General features: G+C 41.7%; 2 protein-coding genes across 3 annotated transcripts in view; one reads left to right on the top strand and one right to left on the bottom strand.

Annotated features, from left to right (window-relative positions):
* LOC117030913 (oocyte-secreted protein 2-like) overlaps positions 1 to 7,519 on the bottom strand; it is a 51,239-nt gene extending 43,720 nt beyond the window's left edge. For both annotated transcript variants that reach the window (XR_004424456.1, XR_004424455.1), the window contains exons 1-2: positions 7,109 to 7,519; positions 510 to 687 (exon numbers count right to left, since the gene is read on the bottom strand). The gene's annotated coding sequence lies outside the window, so the exon portion shown is untranslated. The remainder of the gene's footprint in view (positions 1 to 509; positions 688 to 7,108) is intronic.
* Positions 7,520 to 8,057: 538 nt separating this feature from the next.
* TCN1 (transcobalamin 1) lies at positions 8,058 to 19,495 on the top strand. The gene is made up of 9 exons (XM_033121160.1): positions 8,058 to 8,184; positions 10,481 to 10,660; positions 11,542 to 11,673; positions 12,596 to 12,751; positions 13,993 to 14,183; positions 16,403 to 16,592; positions 17,624 to 17,807; positions 18,999 to 19,117; positions 19,280 to 19,495. Exons 1-9 carry the CDS (start codon positions 8,106 to 8,108, stop codon positions 19,339 to 19,341), a joined length of 1,293 nt encoding a protein of 430 aa, XP_032977051.1. The 5' UTR covers positions 8,058 to 8,105; the 3' UTR covers positions 19,342 to 19,495.
* The last annotated feature ends 1,357 nt before the right edge of the window (positions 19,496 to 20,852 follow it).

Raw genomic sequence — 20,852 nt, forward strand, 5'->3', positions numbered from 1 at the left:
ATCCAAAATATATTAAGAACTCATACAATTCAATAGCAAAAACATAAACAATCTGAAATCCCATTGCCTCTTCTTCAAAGGCAGAATGTCGATCTCTACCAATATCTAAGTTTCAGTCCTTCTTCTGTTGGACAGGCTGCATGTCCTGTGGTAAATTGTTAGCCCTTTTAGACTCAGTTTCTTAATATGAAAATTGGAAACAATGCCTTCTTTCCAGTGTTTCTAGATTTTAGGAGATATAGGAGTACAGAAGATTTACAAGTGCTTGTAAAGTAATAATAATATATACATCATATAGTCTCCCCGAATGGGTCATGGGTTCTTCAAGGTCAACTCCTGGGTTCCATTGGTCTTTTTATCCTAACAGTACCAAACTCAGGTATCATAGAAATGAGCAGGTTCTCCACCTATGGCCTTGGCTGCAGCTGTCTTGCACTGGCCCTAAGCACAGTGCCACTGCAATAAGATCAGGAGATTAGTTTATTATCTGAAATGGTCACAGCTCTTACCTCCTTCTGAATCCCATACTCGGTGACGAGATACTTAAACTCATATCCCTTCTCAGTTATTTTGCTTGCAGGACAGCCAATTCCCAGAGACACTCCATCAGAATGCAAAAGTGATCATGCCCAAGTAGAGTCGGTTCAACCACAGCCCAGAACATAGAAGAAGGACATCCTACGGATACTGTTGAAAGAACCCCAAAAAGAAATAGTCAGAGAGGACTTTTTGTCCTAGAAGACACTCAGAGGAAATTTGAGCATGGCCTCTTAACAAAAATAAATAAACAAATACCCTCTGGAACACCGTTGAGAGATACAATGTGATCATTCCGATGAAACTGTAAAAGTTGTGCAGGAAAAGTTAACATCAGGTCAACTTCACGGAGGCCTGTCTGGGGAAATCTCCGTCTCCTCCTCCCAGCACCATTTCCTTAAAAGCTACAGATGCAGGGGGATGCTATCCCTGTCTTGCTTGCTGTGTGGGCCTGTCCCTGGATTTGGGGGAGCCTCAAGCTGGTGTGCCGACTTTGGATCTACATGGCAAGGCCAGTATAAATGATGGGTGCAACATGGAAGCCGCAGCCTCTCTGTGGCTTCTGGCTGTCATCCACAGTGGCCGAACACACCTTCTGAGGGTGAAGGGACAAAGAAAACCGTATATGAGAGCACCTGCTGGTTCTGCCAAGGAATGGAGATCTGTATCTCCTGTGTCTCCTGCCCTGTAACCTTCTATAAAACAAAATGAAGGTTGTCTTAGATTCAAGCTAGTCATGTCATTATCCACAGTTCTGGTGACCCAATTCTACCACCAGGAATAAATTCTAAGTTTTCAGATAGATGTGCAAAGGTACATCCTGCAGATAAAGCTATCCATCACTACATTTTCACAATAGGGAAATATTAGAAACAAGAAAATGCTACGTGTACTTTCTGTGTTGTACTTCTATCCATTTTTTTTAATAAAGAAAAAAAATAAATGGTTTAGGTGAGAAAAGATTACTATATAATAAGCCACAAGTAGGACGCATGGACAAAGTAAATGAGTTGCAAATAAAACAATAGATATTAAAAGATAACTTCATGACTCAAGACAAATAAAAAGTAAGAAGAGAAAGAATGAAGAGCTTTGTCTCCACCCCGACTTAGAACCAACACACGCTCACTTAGGAGAACAAAGGAGATGACCAGAAGCAGGCGGTGGATTAGGAGTAGATCACAGTGGGCTAGGAAGAGCAGTCTGAAACATTAAGCAGGGAAATCTTTTTCCCCAGGTGGGGTGATGGTTGTTGGGGCGTGGGGGGAGAGCCACACAGTGGGAAATACCTACCTCTAGAAGGAAGAATAAAAAATAGCTCTCTCCCAAACATAAGGATAAGCTAGATGAATCGCTTGCTTTGGGGGAAGGTAGAGGACAAAAGAGACAAAGTACCGTGACTACAGAAGTCAGAAAAATAGAATGGCAAGTCATTTCTACTGAAAGCAGCAACCAATAACAGAGCCAGCAGTATCTGAGACGCCACACCTTCAAACAACAAAACACGTACCTGACTGTTGCTCAGAAAAAGCCAGAATCATGCACAAAAGTAAAGATGATTGTAACCCCACAAAATCCTTCGTGATGTCAGCTCTCGACCGATGACCCTTGGAAAACCCAGGAAATTGAAAACTCCTGACCTGCTTTGGGTCATTTTACAGCCAATGCCACACCCAGCTGACAGCATTTACAAATGGCGTTTTGCTGATTGCTTTTATTTTTTAGGAATATGCATTGTGGTCTTCCTGATCCAAATTGCTTAATATGAGGAAAATATGGAAAGTACTAGAACAAAATAAAAACTCTTTGTCAGAGCTGCCATTTTTCACATTCTGAGAAAGACTTCTTTCCCCCTTCTGTCCTGAGTGATCAGGACGTTGTCAGCTGGGAACACTGTACTGCTCACTCCAGGGCTGAAATCAGGGGTGCAAAGAAAGTCCATCGGTGAGTCTTTGAGAACTGTCACTTCTCCAGGCCCTCCGAAGTTACTGGGGAACAACATGTATGGGGAGTGCCAATGCCTGTTTGCTGAATTGTTGGGGAATGTCATTCAGGGCGGGGGGGACAGAGTCCCAGAGAGCAGTTTCCAGGCTCTCGGCCTCATGTGGAAAGGTGCTGGCTCAGGTAGTAAATGGCCATCAGCTGTGACTAGTTGGCCATCAGCTGTAATCAGTTAGCCATTGGCCACTGATATAACTGCCGTGGCTGAGCTAGCAAGCGGGGAGCAAGTGAGGTTGGTTGGCAGGGAAGCGGACGGCAGATAGTGTGGCTCCTGCTTCCTGTGTCTCCAACCTAGCCACCAGCGAGAATATAGCGATATGACTCTCCTACCTATGGCTCCGTGGGTGTTCTTTTTTGGCCTCACCATATCCTACGTTCTTTTGCGGGGAACAGGTTGCGGATAGTGTGGTTCCTGCTTCCTGTGTCTCCAACCCAGCCACCAGCGAGAATATAGTGGTGTGACTCCCCTACCTATGGCTCTGTGGGTGTTCCTTTTTGGCCTCACCATGTCCTGCGTTCTTACGTGGGGAGCGGGACCAGAGACCCCCATGACACCCTGCATGACACAGGGAGATATTTGAAGCCTATGGTTTTCAAACTTTAGGAGCATCAGAATCACCTGCAGGCCTTGTCAAAACCCAGGCTGTGCCCTGGAAATTCTTACTCAGGGCGGGGTGGAGCCTGAGAATTTGCATTTCTGAAACTTCCCAGGTGATGCTGATGCTGCCGGTGCCAAGACCACACTTGAGAACCACTGACTCAGCTACTGTGCCCTTAGAGAGCACCCGTTCAGTGGCGCCCCAATTTTAGGATGATTATCAAAATTACCTGGAGCATTATTTAAAAATACAGCTATTTTAGCCTCACGCCCGTTCGATGGGATCTGTTATGGCTGGAAACTTTAGACTGAGTACATATGAAACACTGCAGTTTCTTGTCCAAAATGTAAATTCCTAGAGTCTAACCCAGAGGGACGGGCCCAGGAATATGCATTTTTAACTGTTGTCCCCCCTGATTCATGGAGGCTCCCATTTCAAGAAACCTCCAGCAGAGATCCTCAGGATTGCTAATAAAGGAGGAAGCAAGGCAGGCCTCCAATTCTCCTCCAGCTATGTTCATTTCACTTCCGACTGTTTCATATCAGACTTTTTTTGTAAACCACCAACATTATAAGTCCTCTGTGCCCTTTGATTTGAAGTCTAAGATCATGATTTTAAATAAGAAATCAGATGTGCCTAGAGGCTACTCGATGATCGTCATTTTTGATGAATCAATGAGGAATAAATAAATAAATAAATCCAAATCTCACTTCTCTTCATATATTCTCTTGGTAATTCCAAATTCTGCATGCTATAAACACTGTAAAACATTTATGTTATTTGTGCTAGTAGTCATGGTCTTGTAAAGATCTGGAAAGACATAGAGGAACAGAGAGACCAGTCCAACTAGCATGACGATGGGACAAATTCCAGAATCAGCAGCCTGAACAAAGCCTCACTGTTTTAGCTTCTTCTAGACAGCCACATATTATAACAGGAAGAAAGAGATGGGATAAATTAGCTGCCACTGTGCCATTTTGCATCACCCTCCCATGTGGAAAGAAAGAACCTCTGCTCAGGGATCCATGCTTCAGAGGCCTTTTCCACTTGGGGAAAAAGATGTGGTGGCCCAACAGGACAAGCCCCCAGAATGCCCTGCCTGCACGGCCCAGAGTCACATCCAAGGCCCGCATGAGACCCTTCCCTGAGTCTGTCTCCCAGGTTTGTGTCCCCTGCATCCAGTGGGTGGTCAGGGGGCAGTTGCCACTAGAAATGTGAACAGAGCTTGGAGATGTCATCTGTAGCATTCACTTCCTGTGTGCAAAGCTCCTTACAATGCAGGTCAGAGTGGGGTTGGAAAGAGAGGAGAAATTGGGCCATGGGCCATGAGTAGGGGAGTGAAATGGAGTGGAGATGGATGGTGGCTCTTACAGGAGCATCAGAATCACCTGCAGGCCTTGTCCCCGCATGGAAGGACTCTGAGAATTCTAAATTAAAGTCTTCCCTTCTATCTCATTAGGAAAGTTGGTTTGTCAAAATAGGAGGGCAGAACATATCTTGTATAATAATTTATTCAATTGATTTATAACTTGAACACAGATATATGGTACACAAGGTCTGACAATTAAGTTCGTGAACTTGTTGCAACGATGCTGCTAACCTTTTTCGATATCAGAGGGATTATTCATTATGAATTTGTACCAACTGGATAAACAGTTAACCAAGTTTACTATTTGGAAGTGCTGAAATGCTGCGAGAAAAAGTTAGACGACCTGAACTTTTTGCCAACAATTCATGGCTTTTGCATCATGACAATGCACCAGCTCACACAGCACTGTCTGTGAGGGAGTTTTCAGCCAGTAAACAAATAACTGTACTGGAACACCCTCCCTACTCACCTGATCTGGCCCCTAATGACTTCTTTCTTTACCCAAAGGTAAAGTAAATATTGAAAGGAAGACATTTTGATGACATTCAGGACATCAAGGGTAATATGATGACAGCTCTGATGGCCATTCCAGAAAAAGAGTTCCAAAATTGCTTTGAAGGGTGGACTAGGTGCTGGCATCAATGCATAGCTTCCCAAGGGGAGTACTTCGAAGGTGACCGTAGTGGTATCAGCAATGAGGTATGTAGCACTTTTTCTAGGATGAGTTCGCAAATTTAGTTGTCCTACCTCGTATATGCCTCCACACGTCCCCTTACTCCAGTCCCCATACATACTCGGCAGGAGCAGACTGCAGGCCATTTGTGCTTAGTTCAGAGTAACTTGTTCTGGGCCATATCTCCTGATCGCCCTGGGAGCTCTTAGGACCTTATCTTGCTCCGCTAGGAGGACTTGCGTTTTACTAGACGTTTTGGTACTTGGCTCACTCCTTAATACTCACTTTCAGTAAGTCACACAAATAACCAGAATTACATAAATCTTGTTTATCAGCATGGAGAGAGGTGAAAGAAAAGGAGTGGAGATTATCTCCAAGTGGATCTGCTCGATAAGATAAGGAAATACTGAATAGATGACTGTAACATACTTGGGTGACCTTGACTCTAAAACCCCAGGTGGCTTAAATTCCAAATTCTCTCACAATCCTAATTGAAGCCACCTCAACGCTTACTGCTATTTTCTAGTTTGCTCCTGTATAAACTTCTAATATTTATTTCAGTGAGATTATCTACCAATACGTGTTATTAACTTATCACTTAGCTCTGGATATGAGGTGGTTTCTTTCAGCAAATATTTGACAACCTCTTATGTAGTAGGCATTTTGCATGGTGCAGTAAGAGATACAACACTGAATAAGAAAGACTTTCCCTTGTCTTTGAGGAACTCAGAGTCTGGCAGGGAGACACACATTAAACAAACACAGTTAAGAAATAATTCTGTACACCTGAAATCTATGTAATTTTACTAACAATTGTCACCCCAATAAACTTAAAAAATAATAATAATAATTCTGCAACCAACTAATTGCAATTCTGACATGTGCTACAAAGGAAAGTACAGAGTGTGAAGGAAGTACATAATGGGGACATAACCAGGTCTGCGGGGTGCAGAGAGAGCATCCCTGAGGAAGTGGTATTTAAGCTGAACCATCTGAAAGCAAGCATTCAAGAGAGGAAAAACCACACATGCAAATAATCCTTGAGGCAGGAAGGAACTTGGAACTAAAGAAGAACTGAAAAAAATGAGTCTGGAGCAAAACGTACAAGAGAGTGAGATAATGCTGGAGAGCTAGGCAAGGGTCAAAAGTACAGATTCTTAGAGATCTCCTTTAAAATGTTGAGTTTTAGTCACAGTGCAATGGAAGACTTCAAGGTTTTAAGTAGGAAGCAAATAATCAGAATTACGGTCTGGAAGACCACTGCAGATGCCAAACTGAATACTCAGAGCCCAAAGAGTCACAGACATATTTTCAATTCTATGAGGATTTGAATAACTTTTTAAAAATATTACCAGGACAGTAAAATATCTCTTCTGCAAGAAAAATTCAAAACTGACTTTTTCATAGATTAAAAGTCCTAGGGTACTGTAGATCAAACTGGGTTCCTTGAGAAGTCCTTTTCTTTAGACAGGGTCTATGTATTTATCAAGTCTGGGAAATGCTGCTCCAGGACTTGGATGGAGAATGACTTGGAGGGAGACACAAGTGGTTAAGACACAAATTTGGAAGTCACTGTGGGGGTACAGAAATTACAGTGAGTTTGACCAGAGTAATGGCAGTAAAGGCAGAGAGAAGCAGACTGGTTCCAGAAGGTAGAATGTTTGACACCGGTGGTTGACTAGATCAGTGATTGAGGGAGACAGGTATCAGGCTTGACAAGCAGACTTTAGGTAGATACAATTGAAATGATAGTTATTAGTGAAATAATTAGGGTTCACAGTTACAGACTGCCTGTTAGGTACTAGATACTATTCTTAGCACCCTTGTGATAACTCATCAAATTCTCACAAAATCTTAAGAGAGAAGAATTATTATTATCTGCATTTTACTGATAAGGAAACTGAGAGTCGCAGAGGTTGAGGGACTTACCTAAGGCTGTTTGCAGATCTGTAGCCAGGACCGTGGTCAGTGAACCTGCCTTCTCAGGACACAACAGGGGAGATGACAGGCTAGGAAGAAAAATTAGAGTCGGCTGATTCTGTGCTTTAGCTTGTATGAATCCAAGTCTCTTCACTGGTGTGCCTTCTCAATGCAGCCCTCCTCAGCAGCTCCGCTGGGGTTTCGCAACCTCCTACCTGGAACCCAAAGCTCCCACAAAGGAACTTTTGTCCCTGGATGGCTGCTAAAATTATTGTTTCTGTGGGGGGATGTGAGCGAGGCACCTCCAATTCTGCCATCTTGCTGACCCAGAGCAAACACCTTAAAGCTAAATTGATAGTATTCTCTACTAGTTCTTGGAAGAACCATGATAAACAGCACTTCTCACATGTAGCATCTTTCCTGGCATGGCAATGTTTTGACCACAGTTGATGTATATCTGTGTGGTTTTCCCGCTGGGTTAGGTAACTCTCAGGGCATCTATCTTAGGGGAAAACCACAGGTCAAAACCACTATGCCGAAGACCAGGCTGCCCTCTCCTTCCTGCTCCAATTTCAGACTTAGAACTTCTGCTTCCATTTTTATATGTTGTAAGCCCTTGCTCCATCGAATCTAACCTCTTAGGAGACATAAATAAAACATAACCAAAGTGGAGTGGAAAAGAGGGAAACACTGCTTAAAGTAGTCATTTACCTAATTTATTCTCATTGGGCTGAAGGCAAGAAATGTGAATCCTGAAGGTTATGAATAGAATGCAAAGAAAAATTATTTCCTCATTCTCCCTGACCACACCTTGCAAGTCTTCTTCCTAGTTTGTCATACTACTTGGACAAACACACTTGACCACACCTCCTGATATTGCTCAATATTTGCTTGAATGAAAGAGACAAAGGCAAGCTGAAGGAGGAGCTCTCATTACCTTCTGTCCATCACCCAATAAATAGGCAGGCCAACCAAGTTTTCACCATTCCAATACCCTGCTGGAGAGATGAGACAATCACACCAGCTGTCCCTAGTGGGGTTCCTATTGTTTTCTCTTATTCCAAGCCAACTATGCACAATCTGCGGTGAGTAGGCTTTGAGCTGAAATTCCTCTAGCGTGATAGTCTCCTGACAGCTACTGACAGGGGGCTTTGTATAGAGTTACCTTAGAAAAGACCCAATTTCAGTTCTATATATGGTTGGACTCTATAAGTAATGTAAAGGGTGGCAGGAGATGGTAAGGAAAGTTCCACAAGGTATGTTGTTTTAAGAGGGATCATAGATTCAGTGTTAACTTGCCTAAGTGTTCTTTCTATGATCAGATGCACTCTATCACAGCGACACTATCAAGTACTGTCTATTCTTGTTCCTTTTCAGTGATAGAAAATTCATGATCCCAGAAAGTTTTCAAGATGGAAAGTTATCTTTTGATTCTGAGATGCAATATATTTTTCTGAAGGTCAACCCTTTGGTTAACCCCTTGTAACTACACGGAAAAAAATAATGTTTAAAATCTCTTTCAAATAATGAAGACTGCTCTCTTGTCACTGTCGAGTTTAGATGTTCCAAGCTACACATCTCCCTCCCTTCAACTCTTCCCCAAGGGACATGGGTACAGACCCCATGATCTCTCCTCTGGGTGTAGGCTCCAATGATTCTGTGGTTCTATTAACAAATAGTAAGTAAGAGAAAAAACAACTGGGTTTGCGTCTTGTACGACCCCTTAGTGGATGAATGACCCAATGTTTCTGAATTTCTTTAACTTCATTCCTAAATGGAGGATAATCGGGGAAGGGTATTGAAGAAGATGATTTCCTGAAGATCCAATGTAGCTCTCAGGTGCATGATTTCTGCATGTAAGTCTTTACCCTAGAATTGACCTTCAAATCAATCCAAAGGTGACTATGCGGTGCCATCTATGGCTACATTTCCTGGTACTCTATAGCCTACAAGAAGAGATCAACACCACAGCAAAACGACTTATATTCATACGAGTTAAAGCACAGGATAGGCCAACTCTACTTTTATTTCCTGGACTGTCATCTCCTCTGCTGTAGCCTAAGAATAGGGGATCCCTATGGAGGCTTTGAAGTTCAATTCATGGTACAAAATAATTAACTTTGTCTTTAGTGGTCAAGGAAGCTGATTTGAATTGTTGACCAGGAATTAAAAAGCCTGTTTCAGTGCCAGAAAATCTGCTGAACTGGATGCTTCCTCAAAATCCCGGAGATAACTCACAATTGTCCCATTGTGCCTATAACAAACCATGACCTTTTTATAATCACTCGATTCAGATATCTCTGACTCTCTGTTTTAAAGTGAAGCAAGGCAGGCCAGGGAAATCGCGTGTCCTGGATTCTTTAATTATAGGAATAGAAGCTCCAGTTGAGCTAAAAGTAATTATACGTATAGTATTTTACAGTTTATTAAGTGATTACTTGTCCCATATCTATGAAGTAGGTGTTAATATCCACAATTTTAAAATGAGGAAACTGGAGGTCAGGAAAGTTACATAATTTACTCAAAGTCACAAGTGAAGGAGCACAGAATCCAGCCAATGTCTGGCAGGATTCTGGGCTCCTGCTCTTCTCGCTATCCCACTAACCCACAAGATAACCAGGAGATGGAAGGATTACGGACAAAGCATGGTTAGAAATGTTTTAAGTGGTAACTAACTCTTATTGTTCTCCTCCAGTTCTTGTGGACCTCTGGACTCTCTTTTTTACTTCCACGGTATAATGTGACTTCCTCTATTCTCTCCCTGGGGTTTAGACAGGTTGTAGGCTAAAACTGGAGGGTTTCCCAAAGCATGCCTGCCGCTGGATAATGATCTTGATACCTGGCCAGTTAGATAATCACACGATTCAGCTTTGGAGGTCAATCACCATGTAACATAGCAGTTTTGCCTTCCCTCCCTCAGTATTAACTGAATTGAATTAGAAGAAGATGGAGAAGAAAAGAACTCAATCCAGGAAGTAGAAAGGGCAATAGACTGGAGTCAGAAGACTTGTATTCTAGTCTCAGTTAAGTCTCTGATTACAGAGTTTTCTATGAAAACACCCTCTCCACGTATCATATCCAAAGTTAGGGAATGGTACTAAATCTCCCAGGCAGGACTGATATTCTGCCAGTACACAGTGGTAAGGCTGAACCAGTTGTTAAAATATTAAAACCCTTTCCATGCTGGTTGGTAAAGAAGCAATACCTGCCATAGCAGGGACTCCAGACCCACCTTTTATTGTTCCAGCAACATAGCCAGTGACCACTGAATTGGTCTATGTCTGGGCCATATATATTACTAAATATTTTACTATCACCCCTATTCCTAGCCTTACTGTTTTCTGAGAGTGTGTTTCTTATTTCGTCCTTTCCCTGCCACAGAGGTAAGCAAAGAAAACTTCTCCCGTCTAAATCCTCTAATAAACACAATGATCAATTCAAAATATAGCAAAGGCATCCAAGCTGCCAATGTCCTGTTGTCCCTCAAACTTGTTGGGATCCAGAACCAAAACCTAGAACAACAGCTGATCCAACAAGTCCACGACAATGAGGAAAATAAAGGTGAGTGCCTAAATTCTCAGCAATGTTTAGGATAACAGTTACCTATCTACTAAGATTATCTCCACTGGGTCCTAAAATTTGTGTGTCCAAGGAGGTATCCCTGCTACATCTATCGTAGCTACATAAAATTTTAGGTGACAGAAAGGTGCCTCAAAATATTAATCCCCTGCCGCTTACTCTAGAGCTAGGCCTTACTTCTTTGGATCTTGAAAACCATTTTCCTTCAAGGTGTCACAAGGAAAAGCAAAAGAAATTATAGACTCTTAACCGGTATCCATTAATACTGCTCTATAAGCTACCTGAGTTCACAACCAGATAGGAGTGTAGACCACAACTAAGAAAGATGATAATAGAGAGCCAACCACAGAGCAATAGAGATGTGGCCTGGGTTCAAGTTCCAGGCTCCACCTTGAGACTTTCATGTCAATACTGAGCCTCAGCCTTCTAATTAATATAAGGAGGAAATGATGTGACCCCTACCTACCTCTTATTGTAAGAATTATGAAAAGCCTGAGAGTTTTAATACTTTATAAGGCAGAACAGAAAAGTCAATTATTACTATCCTGGCAAGATGACACACACACACACACAGAAAAATCCCAAGATTTTATTATTTTTCTTCTTTTTTATTTTCATAAGGATTGCCTTGTTCCAAAAAGATTCTATGATTTCATGGGAAGGACTAAGATCTCGCTTGCATTTATACAGTACTGCTAGAAAAGGCTCTGCTTGGGGGATAAAGGAGAGAACAATAAAATATTAGCATAGAGTGGAACAAAAGAAAGAAATGACAGGCAACATAAATCACAAGAAGACAGGAGGCCAAAAACGTCACAAGCATGGACCTTGTTAAACTTGAATACTTTTCTTCTTCTGATCAGATTTAACCTCAGGACAGCTTGCCTTGCTTATTCTGGCTTTGGGAGCATGTCAGAACTCTGATGAAACATTTGTGTATTCTTACCTGGTCAGCCAACTAGAAAAGAAATTCCAAGAAGAAATTAAAAACATGGGTAAGAATCAAATGTTCAGAGACCCTGGATAACCTTATCTTCTCCTCCACTGATTCAGAACTACATGAAGTTTCCCTCCACTGTTTCCCTCTTCTCTTCATTCTGTTCATCCCACTCTAGCTTTGTAGATCACCTTCCCTTCTTCCCTCTTTCAATTTGCATCTTGAATTTTCTTTTCAAATATGTTCAACTGAGAATTGACCCTACATCAAGCCTTACCTTATATATGATAATAAACACACACACACACACACACACACAGACACACACACACACACACACACACACGACACAGTTCTCTAGTCCTCCAGAAGCTTGGCTTTGAGCAAATAATGAATTACACCAGAAATAGCTGAGCAATAAAAGACACTGTGTCGTAAATACCACAGCATGCAATACTAGTATAAGAGCTAAAGATGGTCCAAAGTACTTTATCACTGAGAAAAATAGGTTGACCATGTGGCTGCTAGTGAGGTGCATTGCTATTATTTCAACTCCTACCCAATATTCTATTATTCATTAGGTCTCTCCAATCCCATTTTCCTTTGAGATGACCTCTATTTCTTCCACTTCTACTTAGAGTTTCAACACATCATTATTGAAAGTACAAGAGGCTTGGTGGTGGGAAATCTGTATTCTAGGACTAGCTCTGTAACTACCTGAATATCAGGGTAGTATTTTAATCTCTTTCATGCTGGGTCTCCTCAGTGATAAAATGAAAGGAGTTGAGCTGAATTTGGTGGCCCTCGAGAGCCTTTAAATTTCTCAAGTTTGCTGATTCTGTGAGCGATCCCCCCTTTCCATTACTCACCTCTCCTTAAATGTAAAGAAATGGGAATAAAGTAAGTAGGAATAGGTTGCAAATGTATTTGTTACTCCAGTACCACTTCCAAGAGTAAGTTATTTCTTTTCTCTCTGCCAGAGGTACACCATGGCAATCCACTGACTAACTACTACCAGCTCAGCCTGGACGTTTTGGCCTTGTGTCTGTTCAATGGAAACTACTCAATCACTGAAGTTACTAACCTCTTCACTCTTGAAAATAAAAACTTCTATTTTGGTGGCCAGTTCTCAGTAGGTGAGTCATTAAACCAATTCCCCTGATAGAGAGGACATGGTTAGCAGTAGGTCTTGCCCTGGGAGTTTTTCTACCAGTAAGTACTTAGATTTTTTTTCTATCCTGTCTACCCTAGTCTCTTCAGAGAGAGGAGAAGAATGGATACTGGGTGGCTGTTAGGTCTCTTTCTAGATGCGCAATGTAGTAGAAAGACCTGGTTCCTAGCCCAGCTCTTCTTTGGGTTATATAACCAATGGATGTTAACTCTTGACTTTATTTTTCCCATGTGTAAAATGAGCATAGATCATGAAACTCTTCATGTAACATATTTTAGGAAGTATAACAGTTAGAGAAAGGGAATGTCATGGAATTCATTTATCTTATCCCAGCCTCTTTCTCCAGTTTATTGGGATTTTGAACAACACAATCTCTCCAGGAGATGAGGCCCAATACTTTGATCTATAAAGTGTGTATTCACAATGGAGAAGGACCAGATATTTTCCACTGGGTCATTTTGCACATCCAAAAAGAAGTCCCCTCTAAATAGCTACTATGGGTGCTTAGCCCCTGTGGATCCAGATGCACAAGCTCATCTTTCTCCAAGAAGCTCAATGAAAATCATTCAGTATCTCTAGGTAGTGAGGAGAATATGAGATTTCTCATACTCCTTTTCCTATGTGAAAGGGAAGCCACCACACCTACGGAACTTTGGAGGAACAAAATAACAAGTGAGAAAAAAAGACTTTATCGTCCCTTTTTCCAATCTCTTGCCTCATACCCTTCCCAAAAGGGGTTTATCGGAAAACAATTCTCTAAAGTGCTATTTTCTAATCTAAAGAAAACCTTGGAACGTTTCCAAGACATATTTTGTTTAGTGTATCACCCTTCATTTATTCAATTCCTTTGCCAATATGGCTGAAAGATTAAAAAATGAAAAAACAAAAAAATAAAACAAGATGCAAGAGTAGAAGACTGTTCATGTGTTTTTATGACCAAGATATGACTTACTGACTACAAGATACATGGCTACTTAATATAAGGAAGGAATCTTGAAATATTTGAGTGATTAGTGCTGGAGGGATGATAGCTGTATCTTGAAGTCCTTCTCTCCCATCATTGACTAGCGTAACAACCATCCCAGTTTGCCCAGATCTCTTCCTCTTTTAGCACTGAAAGTCCCACCTACCAGGAAACTCATCAATTATGGGCAAACTGGGACCATTGGTCACCCTGTCACCAAAGTTTTTTTTTTTTTCTGACAGATACTGGTGCGATGGCTGTCCTGGCTCTGACCTGTGTGAAGAAAAGGATAGTAAATGGACAGACTGAAACAGATGAAGAAAATTTCAAGCATATCAATAACCATACACAGTCACTGGTAAAAAAGATTCTGTCTGAGAAAAAAGAAAATGGTCTCATTGGAAACATATTTAGCACAGGAGAAGCTATGCAGGTAAGTCAAAGGATAAAATAGGAGACAGAGTAGAGAGTCATGGAGGAAAGCAATATCTTTCTCCTTTTTTATTGGCCTCCTAAGATCTTATTATCTATTTTCTTCCTTATACTACCTTTGATTTTACTCATATAATTCCTCTCGCCTGCCTGAAATGTATTCTCTTCATCTTCAGTCTTTACCTTTCCATGTCCAATGCTTCTGTGAAGCTTTTCCTGACTACAATTTATTTAAGAAATTCTAGCATTTACTACAACTACAACCTATCTTGTTCTTTACCATACACCGCTGTTTAATGCTTTCATCTAACCTCCCAGATTACATTATGGTTGTAGAAGTGGTAGTGGCAATAACAGAAACTAGTGTTTGTTGACATTAACTCATTAATGCACACATTACGAGGAAAGAATTATTACCTCTGTTTCCTATGATAAGAGCGTGAGTCACGCAATGTCAGTAACTTGACAAATATTACAAAGCTAGAAAATGATGCGAACAGGGATGGGACCTACACAGCTGGAAACTCACACTCAGCCCCTGCACTGTCCTGTGTATGTTCCTTGACGTCCGGGACTTTATTCCTGCGCGGACTTGCTCAACTCTAAGGGATCGATACGTGAGATCAAGGAAGGTTTAAAGAAAAAAAATTTTTTTAATTAGTCTTTGGTATGCATAGGGGTTTGCCAGACTGACTCGGGATGAGAGGACCTTCAAAGGGACAGAGGACAGCAAGGACAAAGACCAAAGGCACCAAAGAACATTACACATTTTAGGAAGGTCAAGGTGTTCGACGCAGTCAGCAGAGGGTCCTTAGGGAAAATTACCAGACAAGGCTGGTGCTGGAAGCTGGGCTCCAACCTTAAGGTTGTTTGTATTGTTCATACTATGTGTTGTCTGCCTTGCTAAGTTTGCGTTTAATATAAAACAGTGTCTTCCCATTCTGGCTGCACCTTTGAATCACCTGGGGGAACTTTTAGAAAACACTCCTGTTTAGGTTCCACACCGGCCAGTTAATACAGAAATTTAGGGGTGGAGGATCGACCTTGGTCTTGTTTAAAAGCCCTACCTACCAGTGATATTCATTCACAGCAGGATCAAGAGCTTCCTGCCTACAAGATAGTTTTTAAGAGGAGATGTAATGTGATCGGTTTTGTTTCTCTTTAACATCCCACAAATGCTTGTTGACTAGCTGGTTAACTTTAAGAGTCTTCAAGAAAAGATGAAAGGGGGGGACTGCTCTTCCCTGAGAAACTATAGAGCAACATCTTCAAGTCCGACCCATTTTACTTCTGGTCTTGCTTGCTCTAATACCCTGCTAACTATTCTCGCCCCATAATTCTGCCCCTTCAATCCAGTTTACATCTTCTGCCTAGATAGTTCCTGCTCAAGAACCTCCTGTACTTCCCACTGTCAAGTACATAATGTCAGACACCTCCCCCTGAAACTCAAGGGTCTACCAATCTGGCCCCAGCCTTCTCCAGGTTGTTCTTCCACAATTGCCCTGAGTGTTCCCTATGCATCAGTCTTCCCAGACCAGGAGAAATCCTCTGGGATTTTGCTAAAATGCAGATGCTCTCATCACAATCAGACCATGCCCTGACCACTCCTGTGTTAGCAACTTTGGTCATGCTGTTGCCTCTGGGTACAGTGCACCCCTCTTTATGTCACCTACTGAAATGCTGTCATATCGTAAGTCCTACCTCAAGTACCGCCTTCTCCAGCAAGCCTTCCTCAGCCCCCCTAAATGTTTAGAGCTCTTCCTCTCTTGAAAGTCCTTGCCACTAGGTGCTTCTCTTAGAGCACCACCTCAGGGGCTCCTTCTCCAACAGTTTGTGAGCAGTACTTATTGAGTGCCTCCTATATGACAAGTATTATTCCAATGCTTGCTCCCAGTGACAGGACACAAGAGTGAATATGGCAGAGAAAGTCTGTTCTTATTGGTACTATTATAGTTTTTAATATTAAGCAATTCTCCACCTCCCCACCCAAATAGTTTATAAGCTTCTTGATACCAGGAAAGTTATCTTAGTTGCCTAAGTTGCTGCCTATGTAGTTAATGTCCAATAAATACTTACTGAATTAGTTAGATGTAGGCTTTCCCCTGATTTGAAGTTTCTCATTCGTTCTCATGTTCTCTCTCTCTCTCTCTCTCTCTCTCTCTCTCTCTCTCTCTCTCTCTCTCTCTCTCTCCCTCCCTCCCTCTTTCTCTCTCTCATTAGGCTCTCTTTGTCTCATCAAATTATTACAACAAAAATGAATGGAATTGCCAACAAACTCTGGACACAGTGCTCAAGGAAATTCCTCGGGGAGCGTTCCGTGTTCCAACTGCCGCAGCCCAGATCTTACCTGCCCTGATGGGAAAGACCTATTTGGATCTTACCAAAAACTCTTCTTGTGCCAGTGGTTCAGGTATAGCACTAAAAGGCAAACTATTTTGCCTTCCAGCATAACACCCAAAGCGCATGAGATTTAGGTGTCCTTAAGGAACCAAAAGGGACCAGGTAAACCTCTAAAGCATAACAGTTTCCACATAGAACTCAGTCCTTGATATGCCATCAGAGATTATAACCACATAAGGATTTATTCTTAATAGGGTAATAGATGTCGTTCTTGGTTCAAAGACTGATGGACAGGCAGACTTGATTAGATGATGTCTGTCTCCAAAGGGATGTTTTCTGATTGCTGGATACAGAGGCGGGTTCTGAGCATCATATGCATCCCAAACCAAGTGTGTGTCTCTGACTTTCCATTATGTACAGTGAGTGATCCCTTGGGGAAATAAGACATCTATGTGGATGGAATATGGCAGTACTGTAAGAAATTGCGTCATCAATCACTGATTCAGACCAACCATTGTGCAACAAGGCACAAGGAAAGGAGACTTTTCCTTCTATGTCATTCATTCCTGGCTCAGCCACTGACAGATTTAGGGACCTTGGAAAAAATGTTTAACCTCTAAGTTTCAGTTTTCTAATGTAAGCAATGCAAATGATAATGGTATCTAACATAGGTGTTTGTAAGGACTGAATGAAGTAGTTCATGTAAAATGACTAGTACAGTGCCTGCACATAATATTTTTTCAATAAATGTTAAGAACTAAAAAGTCAAAAATAAAAACAGGACACATTATTGGATGGTGTACCAAGGGGAGGGGATGAGGAGCCTCTGGGAGAAATGGGAGGGGGGCAGCTGAATCGCTTAAACGCCTGGGAGTTGAGCTGAACACAAGCATTCGCAAGGTGATGAGTGTCTGGTTTTTATTTCTGCTTTAGTCTTAGTCACCTGAGAGATATGCCCCTAGACTGATGACACTTGCTCGCGGTAGCAAATCCCCTTCTGCATAAAGGAGTCCACGGGAAGGGGTTGGATAGGCATGCAACTCTAACATTGTTTCGATTATTCCGAATAATAATTCCCCTCTGCTTTTTTGTCTGTGCCAGGTAACCTCAACATCTCCACTCAGGAGCCTGTATCTGTGGCACCTACTAGCTCACCCTCATATATCTTAGTCCATTATTCTGTGAAAATCAATGAAACATATTCCACCAACGTCACTGTACCGAAAGGTTCTGTCTTCCTAGATGTGATGGAGGAAGCTCAGAAAATAAATGAGGCTGTATTTCGGTACGTCTGTACATAACCTAAAGTTATGATATTTAGTGTGATATTCAAATACATCTGCCTGTGCATACAAAGTACATTTAAAACACTTCTCAATCAGTACCTTTGCTGTCCATTTACGTCTCACAGCAGGGGTTAAAAAATGGAGGTGAGAACTTTCATCTTTTAGCACATAGTAGGTATTAATGTTCACTTAATGGATCAATAAGTCCCAGGGATCTCTCTTCTGTCAGTAAAACTCCTTCAATAAATACAACTTCTTACATCAGACATTTTGTATCTAGAACAGTGGTCCTTCATGATTTTTAAATCCCTGACCCCTTTGCAAATCAGATGAGTGTGATGCTCATCCCAGAAAAATGAACAAACACACAAAACACATCCTTTCAGTCCGAGGTTCCACAAATGCCCGGAAGCTCGTCCACGCCCCCCACCTTTGAGGAGAATTCATGGACCCCTAGATTTAGGTTCCCCGGCCTAGAGAGGTCAAATATTAACATTAAGATATTGACTTTGTCTCTGAAAAATATGGTTGATTTGGCTTCTGAAACCTAATTGACAATTGTTTATCCTGTCTAGTAACATGATGTAAGATGGTACAGAGAAAATCACACATATGAAAATATCTATGTATATATATATATATATATTTTGTACTATCAATATACATATATAATTAGAAAGGTCCCTATCAGGTGTCCCAGGAAGGTAGAGAAATGTGACTACAGAATGTGAAACAGACATTGATCATATCACTGTTTAGTAAGCAAACATGAAATATTATTTTTCCCTGTTTCTCTTTCTGAAGAGAAAACCTACTAAATTATGACTTATGCTGCCTTTAGGACAACAGGTTAATGCTTCCATCTATCATTTTAGTATCTTTGGCAGTTACCACCTTGGGGAAGATTAGATGTTGTTGACTGCAAAGTGTCCCCATAGCGGGAGGAAGGGGTAGAAACCCTGGGCATCATTTCTCTAATTTAGCATGGATTGTGGACTGCCTACCTCAGAATCACCTGGAATGTTTATAAAATGTGCAGATTCCTGGTCCCGGCCATACAGAATCAAAGGATAGGGCCAGGAAATCTGCATTTGGGGGGAATATCTTCAAGATTCTTAGGTACATTAAAGTTTTATAAATGCCCCTATAGAGTTGCCTTTGAACCTGTAACCCATTCACTGTCCCCACAGTTTCACAGTGGTGGAGAGCTCATGGGGTCCCTACATCACCTCTGTTCAGGGCTTGAAAGCCAACAATAACCACAGAACCTACTGGGAACTTCTGAGTGACAACAAACCAGTGAGCCAAGGTAAGCGAGATGCCCAAAGCCCCACAGCAGAAGCGCCCAGAGCATTTGGGTGTGACGGTGTGAGCTTGTGGGAAACAAGCCCAGCAGTTGGGAGAGTGACATCCGCTATTTAGTGATTTGGTGGTCAAATCCCTTGACCCACTTCTTCTTCTTCCTTTACAGGAGTTGGTAGTTATGTGGTCCATAATGGCGAAAAGTTGGAGGTTCGTTGGAGCAAATACTAATAAACTCAAACCTTCCTGAGCTGGATCTAATTCTTTTTGCAGCGGCATTCCATGTGAAAATTGGCCTCATACCTTTCTTTTCATTTCTCTCAATCGCAATAGGAGAGTCAATAACCTCCCTTTGTCCCTTTGCATGTTCAATAAATATCAACTACTATACAAAAAGAGCATGTTCTAATCATTTCATTTTAAAAAGGGATTATTACTAGAGGGAAAACCATCTCAGGAAGAAGGGAAGTGAAAGAGACTGCGCCACATATCTAATAAGCTGAGTTCTACTCAAGGCTCCCCTGCTAACTATCTGTGCGACCTTGGGCAACTGGGGAACATGGAGATAAGTTTCTAGGTCAAATGTTGCAGCCACAAGCAATGAGATCAAGCAGAGAGTTTGTAGGGAGACTGAGCTCTCTGAGACCCAGACGCAAGAGACACATGGAGCAGACATATGGCTCATACGGGCAGTGGGTGGAGAGGGAAATATTGCTCTGCTCAAAGGGGGAAATGTGAGGTTTATACATGAAAAGTCAATCAATAAAGTTCGAGGAAAAATACCATCCCCTCCTCCAGCTGCCTCCCTTGGGTCCCACTTGTTCTTCTCCCATGTTTTTTTTTTCCTTTTACTTCCCCCATAAAAATCATCCTGATATTCATTTCATTAAACTACCCATATCCCCAAAAAAAAAAAAAATCACCTCTGACATTTATTTCAGAATTCACATTTTTTGAAAAAAAGTTGAATCATGTCTCAGCAGCATGAGCTGGGTTGTACCTTATACTGAGGGTCTGAGCCACACACACATCCAGTCAGGAACCACACATGCCTTTAAGATGTCAAAGGGCAAAAGATGCTTCAGATAAAGTATAAAGTCACCCATTTACAGCAACCTCCAAAGTGAAAATGCCATCGGACAGAATTAGTTAAATTATTTTAGCAGACTCTCCCTTGTTCCTCCTACGCTTTCTTCATGGTAATCTTAGCTTCCTCCCCTTCACCAGCAACCCTGCAGCATGGGGTTTGAACCCTCTTTCCACACACTGCTTTCTGGTACTCATCCTTGACTCTCAGATTCAACGCTGCCTGGATCTCCATTAATTGGGTGTGATAGATGCCCTCACAACTAGACAGCAACGCATTCTACCCTCTTGGGTCTGTGCTGCAGACGGCAGGGGCGGGGGAGCTGGGGGTTATCTCTTCCAGGACGCCATGGTGCTCTTAGCGTGGGCAGCAGCTGTCAGATCTGTTTGTAGACTATACAATCTCTGGGAAATTGAAGGATAATAGTTTAAGGTGACAAAATATGCAAAATGCTAGAGTTGGTATTACTGTCCGTAATCAAATGTGTGGCCATACAGTTTCTCATCCAACCACAACACTGTGAAGAGAGAAAGTGAACACTGTTAATTACATTTGAAAAAACAAATTAAGAACTGGGACTATCCTGGGAAAACCAATACACATGGTCAATTTTGTCCATAAGAAAAAATAAGAGAGCTCAAGCAAAAAAACATAA

This window comes from Rhinolophus ferrumequinum, chromosome 11 (genome assembly GCF_004115265.2).
Source record: "Rhinolophus ferrumequinum isolate MPI-CBG mRhiFer1 chromosome 11, mRhiFer1_v1.p, whole genome shotgun sequence".
Taxonomy (NCBI): Eukaryota; Metazoa; Chordata; class Mammalia; order Chiroptera; family Rhinolophidae; genus Rhinolophus; species Rhinolophus ferrumequinum.

What these genes read in the sequence shown, in the direction of transcription:
- TCN1 (XM_033121160.1), top strand. Translation starts at nt 8,106, where the DNA reads ATGAGACAATCACACCAGCTGTCCCTAGTGGGGTTCCTATTGTTTTCT. An exon ending in TTCTTGTGCCAGTGGTTCAG is followed by an intron (nt 16,593 to 17,623) that starts GTATAGCACTAA and finishes TGTCTGTGCCAG; the next exon opens with GTAACCTCAACATCTCCACT. An exon ending in ATAAATGAGGCTGTATTTCG is followed by an intron (nt 17,808 to 18,998) that starts GTACGTCTGTAC and finishes CTGTCCCCACAG; the next exon opens with TTTCACAGTGGTGGAGAGCT.